Raw genomic sequence first — 18,980 nt, 5'->3', positions numbered from 1 at the left:
TGTAGTGTACACCCTATGGACCATGGCCAAAAGTAGTGTACTGAATAGGGTGCCATTTGGGACGCATTGCCTGTTCGTGTGAACTGGCCCCTCTCTCGTTAGCCTTGGCTGTGGAATACATTTATTTACTTAATGCCCATTTGTCTCCCGTCATATTGATCAACTGACAACGTTAATATTTTTCATTAACAGTCGAATTGATCGCCTGCCCCAGCCCACCTATCCATTATAGACCTAAGGGCAATTCCACGTTAACGGATTTACGCCGAGACTCACGATTTTTCACTTAGGAATGTATGCCAAACATAAAACCATTTGATTTCAAAGTTTAACAAAACCGTACAACTCTATGCACAAGGACTAACTTTAAATCATTTACACAGTAAAATTGTTTTTATGAACATTTACGGGGAAAAGCTGTGCAGATGCAAAGTTTGGTAACAGAATTACGGTAAAATCTCAGGCAGGGGCTCAGAGGAGGATACCACAAGACTACTGCACTACCGCTAACACTTAGCACTCAGTGGTGCTGTGAGACTAAACTACCGCTAACACTTAGCACCCACCCAGTGGTGCTGTGAGACTAAACTACCGCTAACACTTAGCACTCAGTGGTGCTGTGAGACTAAACTACCGCTAACACTTAGCACTCAGTGGTGCTGTGAGACTAAACTACCGCTAACACTTAGCACCCAGTGGTGCTGTGAGACTAAACTACCGCTAACACTTAGCACCCAGTGGTGCTGTGAGACTAAACTACCGCTAACACTTAGCACCCAGTGGTGCTGTGAGACTAAACTACCGCTAACACTTAGCACCCAGTGGTGCTGTGAGGCTAAACTACCGCTAACACTTAGCACCCAGTAGTGCTGTGAGACTAAACTACCGCTAACACTTAGCACCCACCCAGTGGTGCTGTGAGACTAAGGTACAGCTAACACTTAGCACCCACCCAGTGGTGCTGTGAGACTAAACTACCGCTAACACTTAGCACCCACCCAGTGGTGCTGTGAGACTAAACTACCGCTAACACTTAGCACCCACCCAGTGGTGCTGTGAGACTAGACTACCGCTAACACTTAGCACCCACCCAGTGTTGCTGTGAGACTAAACTACCGCTAACACTTAGCACCCACCCAGTGGTGCTGTGAGACTAAACTACCGCTAACACTTAGCACCCACCCAGTGGTGCTGTGATACTAAACTACCGCTAACACTTAGCACCCAGTGGTGCTGTGAGACTAAACTACCGCTAACACTTAGCACCCACCCAGTGGTGCTGTGAGACTAAACTACCGCTAACACTTAGCACTCAGTGGTGCTGTGAGACTAAACTACCGCTAACACTTAGCACCCACCCAGTGGTGCTGTGAGACTAAACTACCGCTAACACTTAGCACTCAGTGGTGCTGTGAGACTAAACTACCGCTAACACTTAGCACCCAGTGGTGCTGTGAGACTAAACTACCGCTAACACTTAGCACCCACCCAGTGGTGCTGTGAGACTAAACTACCGCTAACACTTAGCACTCAGTGGTGCTGTGAGACTAAACTACCGCTAACACTTAGCACCCACCCAGTGGTGCTGTGAGGCTAAACTACCGCTAACACTTAGCATCCAGTGGTGCTGTGAGACTAAATGCACTAGCTGAAACCAGCTCAGAGTATAATGGCTGTGATGGGAGAAAACTGAATATGGATCAACAACATTGTATTAACCTAAATGACAGAGTGAAAAGAAGGAAGCCTGTACAGAATAAAAAATATTTCGAAACATGCATCTTGTTTGCATGACAGTAAAACTGCAAAAAATGTGGCAAAAAATGTGGTCCTTCTGTAGCTCAGTTGGTAGAGCATGGCGTTTGTAACGCCAGGGTAGTGGGTTCGATCCCCGGGACCACCCATACGTAGAATGTATGCACACATGACTGTAAGTCGCTTTGGATAAAAGCGTCTGCTAAATGGCATATATTATTATATTATTATTATAAAGAAATGTACTTTATGTTCTGATTACAACGCGTTATGTTTGGGGCAAATCCAACACAACTCATCACTGAGTACCACTCTTCATATTTTCAATCTTGGTGGTGACTGCATCATGTTATGGGTATGCTTGTCATTGACAAGGACTTAGGGAGTGTGTTAGGATACAAAATAAACGAAATAGAGATCCGGGAAGAGAACCTGGTTGTCTGCTTTCCCCACAGACAATGGGAGTGAAATTCACCTTTCAGCAGGACAATAACCTAAAATAGAAGGCCGAATATACACGGGAGTTGCTTACCAAAACGATATGGAATGTTCTTGAGTGGCCCAGTTACAGTTTTGCCATATGACCTGGGTTTTTCTCGCTCAACAGTTTTCCATGTATCTGGTCAAGAATGGTCCACCACCCAAAGGACATCCAGCCAACTTGACACCACTGTGAGAAACATTGTAGTCAACATGGGCCCTTGTAGAGTCCATAACCTCGATTAATTGAGGCTGTTCTGAGGGGGAAAGGAGGGGAGGGGAAACTCTTAATGTTAGGAAGGTGTTCCTAATGTTTGGTATATAAAGTGCCTCCAGAAAGTAGTCATACCCCTTGACTTATTCCACATTTTGTTGTTACAGCCTGAATTAAAAATCAATGAAACCTTTTTTTTTTTTACAGTTAATTAGCCTAGCATCAGTCCTAAACCAAACAAAATGCTTGAAAAGTCAAGGGGTGTGAATACCTTCTGAAGATACTGTATATATGGTTTATCAGCATGTATTCCAGTTAGTTAATTAGCCTGGTATCGGTCCAGAACCAGTTAGTTAATTAGCCTAGCATCGGTCCAGAACAAGTTAGTTAATTAGCCTAGCATCGGTCCGGGACCAGTTAGTTCATTAGCCTAGCATCGGTCCGGAACCAGTTAGTTAATTAGCCTAGCGTCGGTCCGGAACCAGTTAGTTAATTAGCCTAGCGTCGGTCCGGAACCAGTTAGTTAATTAGCCTAGCGTCGGGTCCGGAACCAGTTAGTTAATTAGCCTAGCGTCGGTCCGGAACCAGTTAGTTAATTAGCCTAGCGTCGGTCCGGAACCAGTTAGTTAATTAGCCTAACGTCGGTCCAGGTCTCTGAAGTCAACTGGCAGTTTTCTTACTCCACTTTCTTCTTAATTGCATGCCTCTGGGGGGGGATGGGGGAACAGACACTTAATATAGCCCAATGTTCCCCTCTGTTCACCTGGACTCTCTCTCGAATCGCTCCATCCCATACTTTTAATTGTGGGACAAGTTGAAAGAGTGATGACAATGTAAAAAAAGTCTGAAAGGAAAGTCTGAAAGGAGAAGCTTCAGCCCCCCCCACCGTCGCAGATGTTTATTCAGCAGCGTTCGTAGCTCGTTACTGTTGCCTCTCTCTGTCGCGGTTTCTTTATTAATAAAGCAGACTTTATTTACAGACTCTTAATGAAATATTCACAAGGTTCTGGGGCCAGAGCCTGCCTTCCCTTGCTCACACGGTGACTAAGTCTGGCTCCTCAGTGGGGGACTGGGTATTTTAGTCATTTCTTCATTCATTCTGAGCCATGGTGTGTAATATGACAGTTTTAAATGGCGCCGGTTGAATCTGGTTGTGTTGTCGCTGTCTTCAGCATGTTTACTCTGACCCTTGTATCATTTCTTGTACTGGTTCTGTAGAAAGTATCGGTCCTGTATAGACAGTTTCTCTCTCTCCCTCTTTCTCTCTGTCTGTCTCCATGTCTCTCACTGTCTCTCCATCTCTCTCTCTCTCCGTCCTTCTCTCTCCCCCCTACATCTCTCCACCCCCACCCCTCCAGCTCTGCTCCAGATTCTGGCAGCCTCTGAGGCAGGCCGAGACGTGGCCTATTTCACCTTTGGTGACAGCGCCCTGATGAAAGACGTACACGACATGCACTACTTCCTCACACAGAGACACGTCAGCGTCGGTAAGGCACATGCTATCTCCCTATCCACATTACCATGTCATATCTACTGTATTCCCCTGGCTCACACCAGATCTCCCTCTACCATATAGTTCTATACATACACCACTGTCTGGTGTTCTATAGTTCTATACATACAACACTGTCTGGTGTTCTATAGTTCTATACATACAACACTGTCTGGTGTTCTATACATACAACACTGTCTGGTGTTCTATACATACAACACTGTCTGGTGTTCTATAGTTCTATACATACAACACTGTCTGGTGTTCTATAGTTCTATACATACAACACTGTCTGGTGTTCTATAGTTCTATACATACAACACTGTCTGGTGTTCTATAGTTCTATACATACAACACTGTCTGGTGTTCTATACATACAACACTGTCTGGTGTTCTATACATACAACACTGTCTGGTGTTCTATACATACAACACTGTCTGGTGTTCTATACATACAACACTGTCTGGTGTTCTATACATACAACACTGTCTGGTGTTCTATACATACAACACTGTCTGGTGTTCTATACATACAACACTGTCTGGTGTTCTATACATACAACACTGTCTGGTGTTCTATAGTTCTATACATACAACACTGTCTGGTGTTCTATACATACAACACTGTCTAGTGTTCTATACATACAACACTGTCTGGTGTTCTATAGTTCTATACATACAACACTGTCTGGTGTTCTATACATACAACACTGTCTAGTGTTCTATACATACAACACTGTCTGGTGTTCTATAGTTCTATACATACAACACTGTCTGGTGTTCTATAGTTCTATACATACAACACTGTCTGGTGTTCTATAGTTCTATACATACAACACTGTCTGGTGTTCTATACATACAACACTGTCTGGTGTTCTATAGTTCTATACATACAACACTGTCTGGTGTTCTATAGTTCTATACATACAACACTGTCTGGTGTTCTATAGTTCTATACATACAACACTGTCTGGTGTTCTATACATACAACACTGTCTGGTGTTCTATACATACAACACTGTCTGGTGTTCTATACATACAACACTGTCTGGTGTTCTATACATACAACACTGTCTGGTGTTCTATAGTTCTATACATACAACACTGACATGTATGCAGGATTTTGCACATTGCAAAGGCATACATCTTACTGTATTGGTTATAGAATTATGTAATTTTGGTAAGCAATTAGTTTTATTAAATCACAAACTGTAAAATCAACAAGAATTGCAATACCATTTGTCAATATTTGCCCTCTGCTAGATTCTCTGCTGTGGTTGTTTGGTGAATGAATGATGTACCTGACATAGTCTCTGTCTCTGTCTCATAGGGGCTCTGTACAGTTTGCTGGGTCAGTACTACAGCTCAGTGTGTCAGAGCTGCTTCACCCGCCATCCCGACATCAGCCTCTACTCCTTCATCTACCAGGAGGCCAGCTCTGTCTCCCCCTAGACCAGAAACACACACGCAGGTCGGCTCCCCCTAGAAGATCGGAGACGCCACGTCACGCAGCTCTATCTCCCCCTAGACCAGAAACACACACGCAGGTCGGCTCCCCCTAGAAGATCGGAGACGCCACCCCCGGACACAAAACAAGCGCTGTGCCCCGCGAGAGATTCCAGTGGAAGTTTGTCTTGTCATTCTGCTACTGGTAGCTGATACTCACATGGATAGAGATTCAATGTGTTGAGATTTGTGATCTGGAATGGTAAAGCCAAAGGCTGTCATCCATCTTGTGAGTGTGTCATGTTCCCTTGGTTTTACCCTCCCCTCCCCACATAAATCCAGACTAAATGAATCAGTTGTCAGAAATTCAGTTCATGGGAAGAATGAATAGAGCCGTTCATAGAGAGGATTTATAAAAAATAAAAATAAATGTTGTAATTTAATCATAGGGAAATGATCTTCAGTCTTTGGCTGGTTACTACTCTGTTCTGCACTGGAGAGAAGCTGCCTCTGTGTGGGGATGATCACTTAAAGTGTGTGCCGTGATCATTTATTTTATTTTCAAATATTTCAGATTATCATGGCCCTAGCCATGGTCCTCTAAGTGGATATATTACCATGGTCCTAGCCATGGTCCTCTAAGTGGATATATTACCATGGTCCTAGCCATGGTCCTCTAAGTGGATATATTACCATGGTCCTAGCCATGGTCCTCTAAGTGGATATATTACCATGGGCCTCCATTCAGTGGATATATTACCATGGCCTCTATTCAGTGGATATATTACCATGGCCTCTATTCAGTGGATATATTACCATGGCCTCCATTCAGTGGATATATTACCATGGCCTCCATTCAGTGGATATATTACCATGGTCCTCTAAGTGGATATATTACCATGGTCCTCTATTCAGTGGATATATTACCATGGCCTCTATTCAGTGGATATATTACCATGGCCTCCATTCAGTGGATATATTACCATGGCCTCCATTCAGTGGATATATTACCATGGCCTCCATTCAGTGGATATATTACCATGGCCTCCATTCAGTGGATATATTACCATGGCCTCCATTCAGTGGATATATTACCATGGCCTCCAGTCAGTGGATATATTACCATGGCCTCCATTCAGTGGATATATTACCATGGCCTCCATTCAGTGGATATATTACCATGGGCCTCCATTCAGTGGATATATTACCATGGCCTCCATTCAGTGGATATATTACCATGGCCTCCATTCAGTGGATATATTACCATGGGCCTCCATTCAGTGGATATATTACCATGGGCCTCCATTCAGTGGATATATTACCATGGGCCTCCATTCAGTGGATATATTACCATGGCCTCTATTCAGTGGATATATTACCATGGCCCTAGCCGTGGGCTTAAGTGGATATATTATTTGTTATTTTTGTGCCACATACAGGAAATAATGTGAACAAGTGTACTTAATGACACCCTGTCCAATAATATAATTAGATTTTCAACTCTAAGTAGTAGTCTGACTGTAGGAAAAGTGATTTATTAAGATAATGCTGTATGCCTCAACATCTTAAAACATTGAAAAGTGAGAAATTGGTTTTGAATTGTTTCGTGTGATTATGGATTTTTGGGGGGAGGGATAATTAATAAAAAATATGTAACTCGTTTTATACAAATATTGTTTGTTTTTTTAGTTTGTAATGTGATTCTAGGAACCCATATTGAATATAACATATGCCTGCACTGTCTTTCAAATGTCCTGTTTCAGACCTCAATTATTCACAGAAACAATGGTGCACGTTAAATTAACATACCTTATCCTCAATGACTAATGGTGCAGGTTAAATTAACATACCTTATCCTCAATGACTAATGGTGCAGGTTAAATGAACATACCTTATCCTCAATGACTAATGGTGCAGGTTAAATGAACATACCTTATCCTCAATGACTAATGGTGCAGGTTAAATTAACATACCTTATCCTCAATGACTAATGGTGCAGGTTAAATTAACATACCTTATCCTCAATTACTAATGGTACAGGTTAAATGAACATACCTTATCCTCAATGACTAATGGTGCAGGTTAAATTAACATACCTTATCCTCAATGACTAATGGTGCAGGTTAAATTAACATACCTTATCCTCAATGACTAATGGTGCAGGTTAAATTAACATACCTTATCTTCAATGACTAATGGTGCAGGTTAAATTAACATACCTTATCCTCAATGACTAATGGTGCAGGTTAAATTAACATACCTTATCCTCAATGACTAATGGTACAGGTTAAATTAACATACCTTATCCTCAATGACTAATGGTACAGGTTAAATTAACATACCTTATCCTCAATGACTAATGGTACAGGTTAAATTAACATACCTTATCCTCAATGACTAATGGTGCAGGTTAAATTAACATACCTTATCCTCAATGACTAATGGTGCAGGTTAAATTAACATACCTTATCCTCAATGACTAATGGTGCAGGTTAAATTAACATACCTTATCCTCAATGACTAATGGTGCAGGTTAAATTAACATACCTTATCTTCAATGACTAATGGTGCAGGTTAAATTAACATACCTTATCCTCAATGACTAATGGTGCAGGTTAAATTAACATACCTTATTCTCAATGACTAATGGTGCAGGTTAAATTAACATACCTTATCCTCAATTACTAATGATACAGGTTAAATTAACATACCTTATCCTCAATGACTAATGGTGCAGGTTAAATTAGTATACCTTATCCTCAATGACTAATGGTACAGGTTAAAGTAAAATATACCTTATCCTCAATGACTAATGGTGCAGGTTAAATTAATTTACCTTATCCTCAATGACTAATGGTACAGGTTAAATTAAAATATACCTTATCCTCAATGACTAATGGTACAGGTTCAATTAAAATATACCTTATTCTCAATGACTAATGGTGCAGGTTAAATGAACATACCTTATCCTCAATGACTAATGGTGCAGGTTAAATTAACATACCTTATCCTCAATGACTAATGGTGCAGGTTAAATTAACATACCTTATCCTCAATGACTAATGGTGCAGGTTAAATTAACATACCTTATCCTCAATGACTAATGGTGCAGGTTAAATTAATATACCTTATCCTCAATGACTAATGGTTCAGGTTAAATTAACATACCTTATCCTCAATGACTAATGGTGCAGGTTAAATTAACATACCTTATCCTCAATGACTAATGGTGCAGGTTAAATTAACATACCTTATCCTCAATGACTAATGGTACAGGTTAAATTAACATACCTTATCCTCAATGACGAATGGTGCAGGTTAAATTAACATACCTTATCCTCAATGACTAATGGTGCAGGTTAAATTAATTTACCTTATCCTCAATGACTAATGGTTCAGGTTAAATTAACATACCTTATCCTCAATGACTAATGGTGCAGGTTAAATTAACATACCTTATCCTCAATGACTAATGGTGCAGGTTAAATTAACATACCTTATCCTCAATGACTAATGGTACAGGTTAAATTAACATACCTTATCCTCAATGACGAATGGTGCAGGTTAAATTAACATACCTTATCCTCAATGACTAATGGTGCAGGTTAAAATGTAACCGTACCTGACCGATTGGTTCGATTCGTTCTTATGTAGCAAAAATTGAAATCGTTTTTTTTTACATTGGATAAAAGTAGAGACTCAGAGCTACATAATGGTATTTCATACACGACAGTTGAGGAACAATGGGAAAGTAATTTTGCTTTGAAAGTTGATAAACTGTAACCCCCATTCAGCATTGTTCACATCCTCTCAAGCTTTAGCCCCACCCATCTCTTTAAGGATTCACATGTGAGGCCATGTGCTAAACAGAGGGAGTAATGTAGTGTACTAAACAAACAAAGATTTCAAGACTAAAGACTGGTTTATAACACGTCTATCAACATGTCTGTAGACAGTTGTCGCAGTGACATGAAAATTCTATTGTCGTCTGACATCAAAGTTGTCGTCTGACATCAAAGTTGTCGTTACGAAAAACGTATAAACACAAAAACAACAGGCTGCATGACATGAGCAGCTTGATGGTCCAAAATAGCATAACGTGTATTTTAAAACCAATAAACCCATCTGTTTAAAACTGAGTTTAGTAAATGTCAATCTAGGAAACCAGACAATTAAAAGCAACTTTCAATACAATGTTTTGGTTCGTTTCTAGCTTGTTAGCTAATGTTAAGTTAGCTGGCTATCCGGGTTCAAATATTGACTATATCATAGCTGACAATGTCTTAACTTTAGCTAATTTGTATTCATTAGTAAAGGAAAATAAACTCGCAACAAGATCATTAATTACAAGTTAATGCCGAGCTAATGACAAATTACTTACGGTTGTGAGTGTGATGTAATAAAAGCAGGGCATTCTACTGGAGAATTTTAGAACTTGTTGGCCTAACGCTATGTCCTAATTTGACTTTGGCGCAGGTCATGTTGTTCTTCACATTAGTCTCTAGTAAACACACACTATATCAAATCAAAGCTATGTTTATTTGTCATATGGACAGGATACAGAAAGTGTCAACGGTACAGTGAAATGGTCACTTGCATAGTGGAGTCTTTTGTTTAGACCTGTAGGTAGCTAGCTAGCTAAACAATTAACCATAATTCCAACTCATAACGTTACTACCATGCATGAATTTGCAGGTAGCTAAAGCTAACCAACTAGCTAGCTAGCTAATATTAGTCTATAACTAGCAATGCAAATGGATTTCTGAGAAGCAAATAATATTACTACACAGATCATACACATAACGTTAGCTCGCAAGCCAGCCACCTAACATCAGCTAGCTAGCAGTACGCTTTAAAAGTACGCTCTTAGTCCGCCCCATCCCGCATGCGGGATCGTGACTACAGCCTCAAGCTCATTACCATAACGCAACATTAGCGATTTCTAAAAATTGCAAATGAAATGAAGTAAATATCCCTGCTCTCAAGCTTATCATTTTCTTAACAATCCTGTTGTCTCAGATTTTCAAAATATGCTTTAGAACCAGAGAAAATCAATAATTTGTGTAAGAGTGGTGATAGCTAGCTTAGCATTTAGCGTTAGCATTTAGCACGCAACATATTCACAAAAACCAGCAAAGGGATCAAATAAAATAATTTACCTTTGAAGAACTTCAGATGTTTCAATGAGGAGACTCTCAGTTACATAGCAGTTTTTCCTGAAAGATGCTTGTGTAGGACACAACGTTCCGTTTTGTTACTATGCATTTGGCTACCGAAACTAACCGAAAATTCAGTCACCTAAACGTCGAACTTTTTTCCGAATTAACTCCATAATATCGACTGAAACATGGAAAACGTTGTTTGAATCAATCCTCAAGGTGTTTTGTCATATATCTCTTCATTGAAATGCCTTCCCTGGAAGCGTGCATTCTTCTCTGATTCGGATGGAAAAATACTGGTAGCTGACTTTTGCGCACCAATTTCCACGCAGACACCGTGCGGGACACTTGGCAATTGTAGTCTCTTATGGTCAATCTTCCAATGATATGCCTACAAATACGTCACAATGCTGCAGACACCTGGGGGAAACGATAGGAAGTGTCCGTTCATTCCTGTCGCATTCACAGCCATATAAGGCGATCATGGAAAACGTGCCGTCAGAAATCCTGTTGATTTCCTGGTCGCTCAAACATCTTGGTTTTGCCTGTAGATTTTGTTCTATGGCACTCACAGTGAAAATCTTTGCAGTTCTGGAAACGTCAGAGTGTCTTCTTTCCAAAACTAACCAAGCATAGTCAAACATCTTTTCGTGACAAAATATTGCGCTAAAAACGGGCACGTCTTTTTATCCAAAAATGAAATACTGCCCCTATAGGACTAACAGGTTAACCAGTTTAACCAGCTCGGGAGTTTTATTCCTCTGCTGGTAGCGTGACTACAGCTCAAGCTCATTACCATAACGCACAATGCGCAAAAATATTGCTAAAAATATTTAACCTCCAGACATTAAGTAAAATAGCTCAAATGAAAGAGAAACAAGTTGTTTATCTAGCCAGCGAGTCAGATTTCTAAAATGTTTTACGGCGAAAACATAGCACATATTTATGTCAAACCACCACCGCAGACATAGCTCATTAGCATAGCCAAGTAGGAAAAAATATGCAATCAACAAACGCAGGATTAAAAGAAAAATCATTTCACTAACCTTTTGAAATCTTCATCAGATTACAGTAATATAACATGTTACACAGTACATTCATTTTTTTTCAATAATATGCTATATATATCCATAAATCTCTGTTTACAATGATGCATCGTTCAAAAAATGCTACCCAAATGTCCTGAGAAATGACGATAGCCCCGGCAGATAACGTCAGCTAACAAGGAATACACATCATAAACTTTGACTAAATATGCATGTTTTACATATGTATAGCAAGATACACTTCTTCTAAATGCAATTGCATTGTTACATTTAATTTTAACGTTACATTTTGCGTTCACTAGACTATAATATGGAGTCGGCGCTCCCACAGTAGCATAATGACTCCTCTATCTTGGAGTCGACAGAAACCCAAAATGAATACATTAAATATTCCCTTACCTTTGTTAATTCTTCCATCAAACGACCTGTAAGGGATTATACTCACCAAATTAGCGTTCAGTTTTCAAGTCTGCGTCTTTCGGTTCTCAAAATAGGCTGATTTTGGTAAAAATGTAGTCAAAATTGAAGTGGTTGCGCACCAAAACTTCGAAAGAATATATAATATGTCGAGTAAACTTGTCAAACTAACTTCATAATCAAGCTTTAACATGTTATAAAGGTGTACAGCAATGTTGAGAACAAACAGAAACACAAGCACTGTTCAATCGATCTTGGAAAGAGAGGGACTTGACCATTGCGCACAGGTTTTTTTGAGTGACTGAGAGCTTACCGCGTGCTCAAACTCTCGCGAGCGGGCGATTCTCACAATGAGAAGTCCCATTGAAAGCTGAGATCACGCTGAACACGTGGAGACTCTTCCGGGTGCTGTGACTGTTTGGGAAGGGTGTTTGCGATGAGGTCAAAGGTGACCCAACTTTTCAGATGAGAAGAGATATTTTGGGAAAATGCAGATTTTGAGAGTTCTGCTATACATAGAGACATAATTTAAACGGTTTTAAAAGCTTTAGAGTGTTTTCTATTCGATAATATTTTTTATTTGCATATATTAGCAACTTTTGACAAAAATGTATCATGTTTTATATGGGTACCCAAATCCTCCAGAAGGGGCAGTAAACCGTGGTTTAACTTGCAATGAAAACAACTTTCTGACAAAATTAGAAATGTATCATATCTAAAAATGTAGCTAGACTGTTACCCGTTCACATGGATGAATGCTTCTTCCTCTCTGTCACGGATGCCATGAATACCCTTAGTTTGATGATGTAATCTGGGAGATCGGTGTTTTGTGCGTTCTCTTTTCGACTCCCTCCACATATTTGCAATCAAACGGCAGAATGTTCTCGATCTCGTTAGCTGTCATACTCTGCTTCCACCGGGCAATTCCACTGATTTCAAAACTCGGTCAACTTCTTTCCTTGTCATCTTATTGATTTTCGGAGTCCTAGAGAGTCAGCATGGCACAATCGTCCTCCAGAAAGTGGAGATCATTAGCAACACTTTTGAAGGTCTTTGTGGTATCTTTTTCAAAAAAGCCACGTTAGAAAGGATTATCTATACATAATGAGCAGCTCATGTTATAGACAGAAGCATGCTACATGGTAGACCAATCCAAACTCATCTCTCAGCATGTCCCGCCCATCCATTATCTCAGCCAATCATGGCTAGCGGGAAGATTACTGTCTTTTTCTGTTGCTAAACCAACTATGCAAGTCATTTAACAATTTGATTCGTATTTAAAGATGGCATACACTTTTGTTAAGGCTCTTGAAAGTTCATATGTTCCAGAAGGCATTTCTGCCCAAAAAAATGCATTAATATTTTTATTTTTTTGTTAAATTTCAAACGGTTCTCCTGTTAAGTAGTGAAGTGCGACATACACCTAGTTTACTGAAATGAGTCACATACCTTAAATAGAACCATACCTTAACAACCTCATTGACTGATGGTTCAGGTTAAATAGAACCATACCTTAAGAACCTCATTAACTGATGGTTCAGGTTAAATAGAACCATACCTTAACAACCTCATTGACTGATGGTTCAGGTTAAATAGAACCATACCTTAAGAACCTCATTAACTGATGGTTCAGGTTAAATAGAACCATACCTTAAGAACCTCATTGACTGATGGTGCAGGTTAAATAGAACCATACCTTAAGAAGCTCATTGACTGATGGTTCAGGTTAAATAGAACCATACCTTTAGAACCTCATTGACTGATGGTTCAGGTTAAATAGAACCATACCTTAACAACCTCATTGACTGATGGTTCAGGTTAAATAGAACCATACCTTAAGAACCTCATTAACTGATGGTTCAGGTTAAATAGAACCATACCTTAAGAACCTCATTGACTGATGGTGCAGGTTAAATAGAACCATACCTTAAGAACCTCATTGACTGATGGTTCAGGTTAAATAGAACCATACCTTTAGAACCTCATTGACTGATGGTTCAGGTTAAATAGAACCATACCTTAACAACCTCATTGACTGATGGTTCAGGTTAAATAGAACCATACCTTAAGAACCTCATTGACTGATGGTTCAGGTTAAATAGAACCATACCTTAAGAACATCATTGACTGATGGTGCAGGTTAAATAGAACCATACCTTAAGAACCTCATTAACTGATGGTGCAGGTTAAATAGAACCATACCTTAAGAACCTCATTAACTGATGGTGCAGGTTAAATAGAACCATACCTTAAGAACCTCATTGACTGATGGTGCAGGTTAAATAGAACCATACCTTAACAACCTCATTGACTCATGGTTCACGTTAAATAGAACCATACCTTAAGAACCTCATTGACTGATGGTTCAGGTTAAATAGAACCATACCTTAAGAACCTCATTAACTGATGGTTCAGGTTAAATAGAACCATACCTTAAGAACCTCATTGACTGATGGTTCAGGTTAAAATAGAACCATACCTTTAGAACCTCATTGACTGATGGTTCAGGTTAAATAGAACCATACCTTAAGAACCTCATTGACTGATGGTTCAGGTTAAAATAGAACCATACCTTAACAACCTCATTGACTGATGGTGCAGGTTAAATAGAACCATATCTTAAGAACCTCATTGACTGATGGTGCAGGTTAAATAGAACCATACCTTAAGAACCTCATTGACTGATGGTTCAGGTTAAATAGAACCATACCTTAAGAACCTCATTGACTGATGGTTCAGGTTAAAATAGAACCATACCTTAACAACCTCATTGACTGATGGTGCAGGTTAAATAGAACCATAGAACCATACCTTAAATAGAACCATACCTTAAGAACCTCATTGACTGATGGTTCAGGTTAAATAGAACCATACCTTAACAACCTCATTGACTGATGGTTCAGGTTAAATAGAACCATACCTTAAGAACCTCATTGACTGATGGTTCAGGTTAAATAGAACCATACCTTAACAACCTCATTGACTGATGGTTCAGGTTAAATAGAACCATACCTTAAGAACCATTGACTGATGGTGCTTAACATTTGACTGATGGTGCCATACCTTAGACTGATTGCAGGTTAATAGAACCATACCTTAACAACCTCATTGACTGATGGTGCAGGTTGATATAGAACCATACCTTAAGAACCTCATTGACTGATGGTGCAGGTTAAATAGAACCATACCTTTACAACCTCATTGACTGATGGTTCAGGTTAAATAGAACCATACCTTAACAACCTCATTGACTGATGGTTCAGGTTAAATATAACCATACCTTAACAACCTCATTGACTGATGGTGCAGGTTAAATAGAACCATACCTTAACAACCTCATTGACTGATGGTTCAGGTTAAATAGAACCATACCTTAACAACCTCATTGACTGATGGTTCAGGTTAAATAGAACCATACCTTAACAACCTTATTGACTGATGGTTCAGGTTAAATAGAACCATACCTTAACAACCTCATTGACAGATGGTGCAGGTTGAAATAGAACCATACCTTAACAACCTCATTGACTGATGGTTCAGGTTAAATAGAACCATACCTTAAGAACCTCATTGACTGATGGTGCAGGTTAAAATAGAACCATACCTTAACAACCTCATTGACTGATGGTGCAGGTTAAATACAACCATACCTTAACAACCTCATTGACTGATGGTGCAGGTTAAATAGAACCATACCTTAACAACCTCATTGACTGATGGTTCAGGTTAAATAGAACCATACCTTAACAACCTCATTGACTGATGGTTCAGGTTGAAATAGAACCATACCTTAACAACCTCATTAACTGATGGTTCAGGTTGAAATAGAACCATACCTTAACAACCTCATTGACTGATGGTTCAGGTTAAATAGAACCATACCTTAACAACCTCATTGACTGATGGTTCAGGTAAAATAGAACCACACCTTAAGAACCTCATTGACTGATGGTGCAGGTTAAATAGAACCATACCTTAACAACCTCATTGACTGATGGTGCAGGTTAAATAGAACCATACCTTAACAACCTCATTGACTGATGGTTCAGGTTAAAATAGAACCATACCTTAAGAACCTCATTGACTGATGGTTCAGGTTAAAATAGAACCATACCTTAAGAACCTCATTGACTGATGGTTCAGGTTAAAATAGAACCATACCTTAAGAACCTCATTGACTGATGGTTCAGGTTGAAATAGAACCAGGATTAAAATAGAACCATACCTTAAGAACCTCATTGACTGATGGTGCAGGTTGAAATAGAACCATACCTTAACCTCATTGACTGATGGTTCAGGTTAAATAGAACCATACCTTAAGAACCTCATTGACTGATGGTGCAGGTTAAATAGAACCATACCTTAACAACCTCATTGACTGATGGTTCAGGTTAAATAGAACCATACCTTAACAACCTCATTGACTGATGGTTCAGGTTAAATAGAACCATACCTTAACAACCTCATTGACTGATGGTTCAGGTTAAATAGAACCATACCTTAAGAACCTCATTGACAGATGGTGCAGGTTGAAATAGAACCATACCTTAACAACCTCATTGACTGATGGTTCAGGTTAAATAGAACCATACCTTAACAACCTCATTGACTGATGGTGCAGGTTAAATAGGACTGATGGTAAAATAGAACCATACCTTAACAACCTCATTGACTGATGGTGCAGGTTAAATAGAACCATACCTTAACAACCTCATTGACTGATGGTGATGGTCAGGTTAAATAGAACCATACCTTAACAACCTCATTGACTGATGGTTCAGGTTAAATAGAACCATACCTTAACAACCTCATTGACTGATGGTTCAGGTTGAAATAGAACCATACCTTAACAACCTCATTGACTGATGGTGCAGGTGACTGATGGTTCAGGTTGAAATAGAACCATACCTTAAGAACCTCATTGACTGATGGTTCAGGTTAAATAGAACCATACCTTAACAACCTCATTGACTGATGGTTCAGGTTAAATAGAACCATACCTTAACAACCTCATTGACTGATGGTTCAGGTTAAATAGAACCATACCTTAACAACCTCATTGACTGATGGTGCAGGTTGAAATAGAACCATACCTTAACAACCTCATTGACTGATGGTTCAGGTTAAATAGAACCATACCTTAACAACCTCATTGACTGATGGTTCAGGTAAAATAGAACCATACCTTAAGAACCTCATTGACTGATGGTGCAGGTTAAATAGAACCATACCTTAACAACCTCATTGACTGATGGTGCAGGTTAAATAGAACCATACCTTAACAACCTCATTGACTGATGGTTCAGGTTAAAATAGGACCATACCTTAAGAACCTCATTGACTGATGGTGCAGGTTGAAATAGAACCATACCTTAACCTCATTGACTGATGGTTCTATTCTGGTGGACGTCAGTCTATAGACAGGTTATACAGGTTATATTTAGCCTTTATTTTGACAAGGAAGTTATGAGTCTAGGGTCTGTTTTACAGATGAGCCCAGCATACATACAACAAAGACATTCAATATACAAAATTACAAAAGATATTAAGAAAACAAGACACATTTATCAACATAAAGGTCTCTGGTCATTACTCTGAATTGACAGAGGGACCAGAACATCTCATTTCAGAGCTTTTTTTTTAAAGCAGCTTTACCCAACTCTGTGGAGACCGAAGGGGCCTCCAGTGTTATCCAAGCATGAAACCGGGATTGGTCATTTTTAAGTCTAAATTGAATTAATGATGATAGATACATAAGACGTTTCTGCATGAGTGTTTTGTAGATAAACACAAGAGAATGCTGCTCTTTCCTTACATACAGAGGGCCAACCTATGTTTTGATACAAAACACGATGGTGAGTTCTAGAACCATCACCAGTAATAAACCGTAAGGAACAATGGTGAGTTCTAGAACCATCACCAGTAATAAACCGTAAGGAACAATGGTGAGTTCTAGAACCATCACCAGTAATAAACCGTAAGGAACAATGGTGAGTTCTAGAACCATCACCAGTAATAAACCGTAAGGAACAATGGTGAGTTCTAGAACCATCACCAGTAATAAACCGTAAGGAACAATGGTGAGTTCTAGAACCATCACCAGTAATAAACCGTAAGGAACAATGGTGAGTTCTAGAGTAATTCAATGGTGAGAACCATCACCAGTAATAAACCGTAAGGAACAATGGAACAATGGTGAGTTCTAGAACCATCACCAGTAATAAACCTTAAGGAACAATGGTGAGTTCTAGAACCATCACCAGTAATAAACCGTAAGGAACAATGGTGAATGGTCTAGAACCATCACCAGTAATAAACCGTAAGGAACAATGGTGAGTTCTAGAACCATCACCAGTAATAAACCGTAAGGAACAATGGTGAGTTCTAGAACCATCCAGTAATAAACCGTCAGGAACAATGGTGAGTTCTAGAACCATCACCAGTAATAAACCGTAAGGAACAATGGTGAGTTCTAGAACCAACACCAGTAATAAACCATAAGGAACCATGGTGAGTTCTAGAACCATCACCAGTAATAAACCGTAAGGAACAATGGTGAGTTCTAGAACCATCACCAGTAATAAACCGTAAGGAACAATGGTGAGTTCTAGAACCATCACCAGTAATAAACCGTAAGGAACAATGGTGAGTTCTAGAACCATCACCAGTAATAAACCATAAGGAACAATGGTGAGTTCTAGAACCATCACCAGTAATAAACCGTAAGGAACAATGGTGAGTTCTAGAACCATCACCAGTAATAAACCGTAAGGAACAATGGTGAGTTCTAGAACCATCACCAGTAATAAACCGTAAAAAAAATTACAGACCTCTACATTCTTTGTAAGTAGGAAAACCTGCAAAGTTGGCAGTGTATCAAATACTTGTTCTCCCCACTGTGGACATTAGGCTATAGACAGGCAGCTGAACATTAGGCTAGAGACAGGCCTATTGCGGACAGTCTGAGCACT

At 39.4% G+C, this 18,980-nt stretch overlaps 1 protein-coding gene across 4 annotated transcripts in view; it reads left to right on the top strand.

Moving 5' to 3' along the window:
* Positions 1-18,980, top strand: part of LOC118381723 (poly(ADP-ribose) glycohydrolase-like) — a 177,978-nt gene that overhangs the window by 86,898 nt on the left and 72,100 nt on the right. For 3 of the 4 annotated variants that reach the window (XR_008077883.1, XR_008077884.1, XR_008077882.1), the window contains 2 exons: positions 3,808-3,936; positions 5,272-5,488. Coding sequence is in view for 1 of the 4 variants with exons in the window: in XM_052477575.1 (XP_052333535.1) it covers positions 3,808-3,936; positions 5,272-5,393 (251 nt within the window). In the remaining 3 variants the exon portion in view is untranslated. Of the gene's footprint in view, positions 1-3,807; positions 3,937-5,271; positions 5,519-18,980 lie in introns of those variants that run through there. The other variant, XM_052477575.1, reaches the window with a different exon arrangement.

Source organism: Oncorhynchus keta, chromosome 24 (assembly GCF_023373465.1).
Source record: "Oncorhynchus keta strain PuntledgeMale-10-30-2019 chromosome 24, Oket_V2, whole genome shotgun sequence".
NCBI lineage: Eukaryota > Metazoa > Chordata > Actinopteri > Salmoniformes > Salmonidae > Oncorhynchus > Oncorhynchus keta.
The sequence above is the reverse complement of the archived record's forward strand: the minus strand, read 5'-3'. Positions and strand labels throughout refer to the sequence as shown.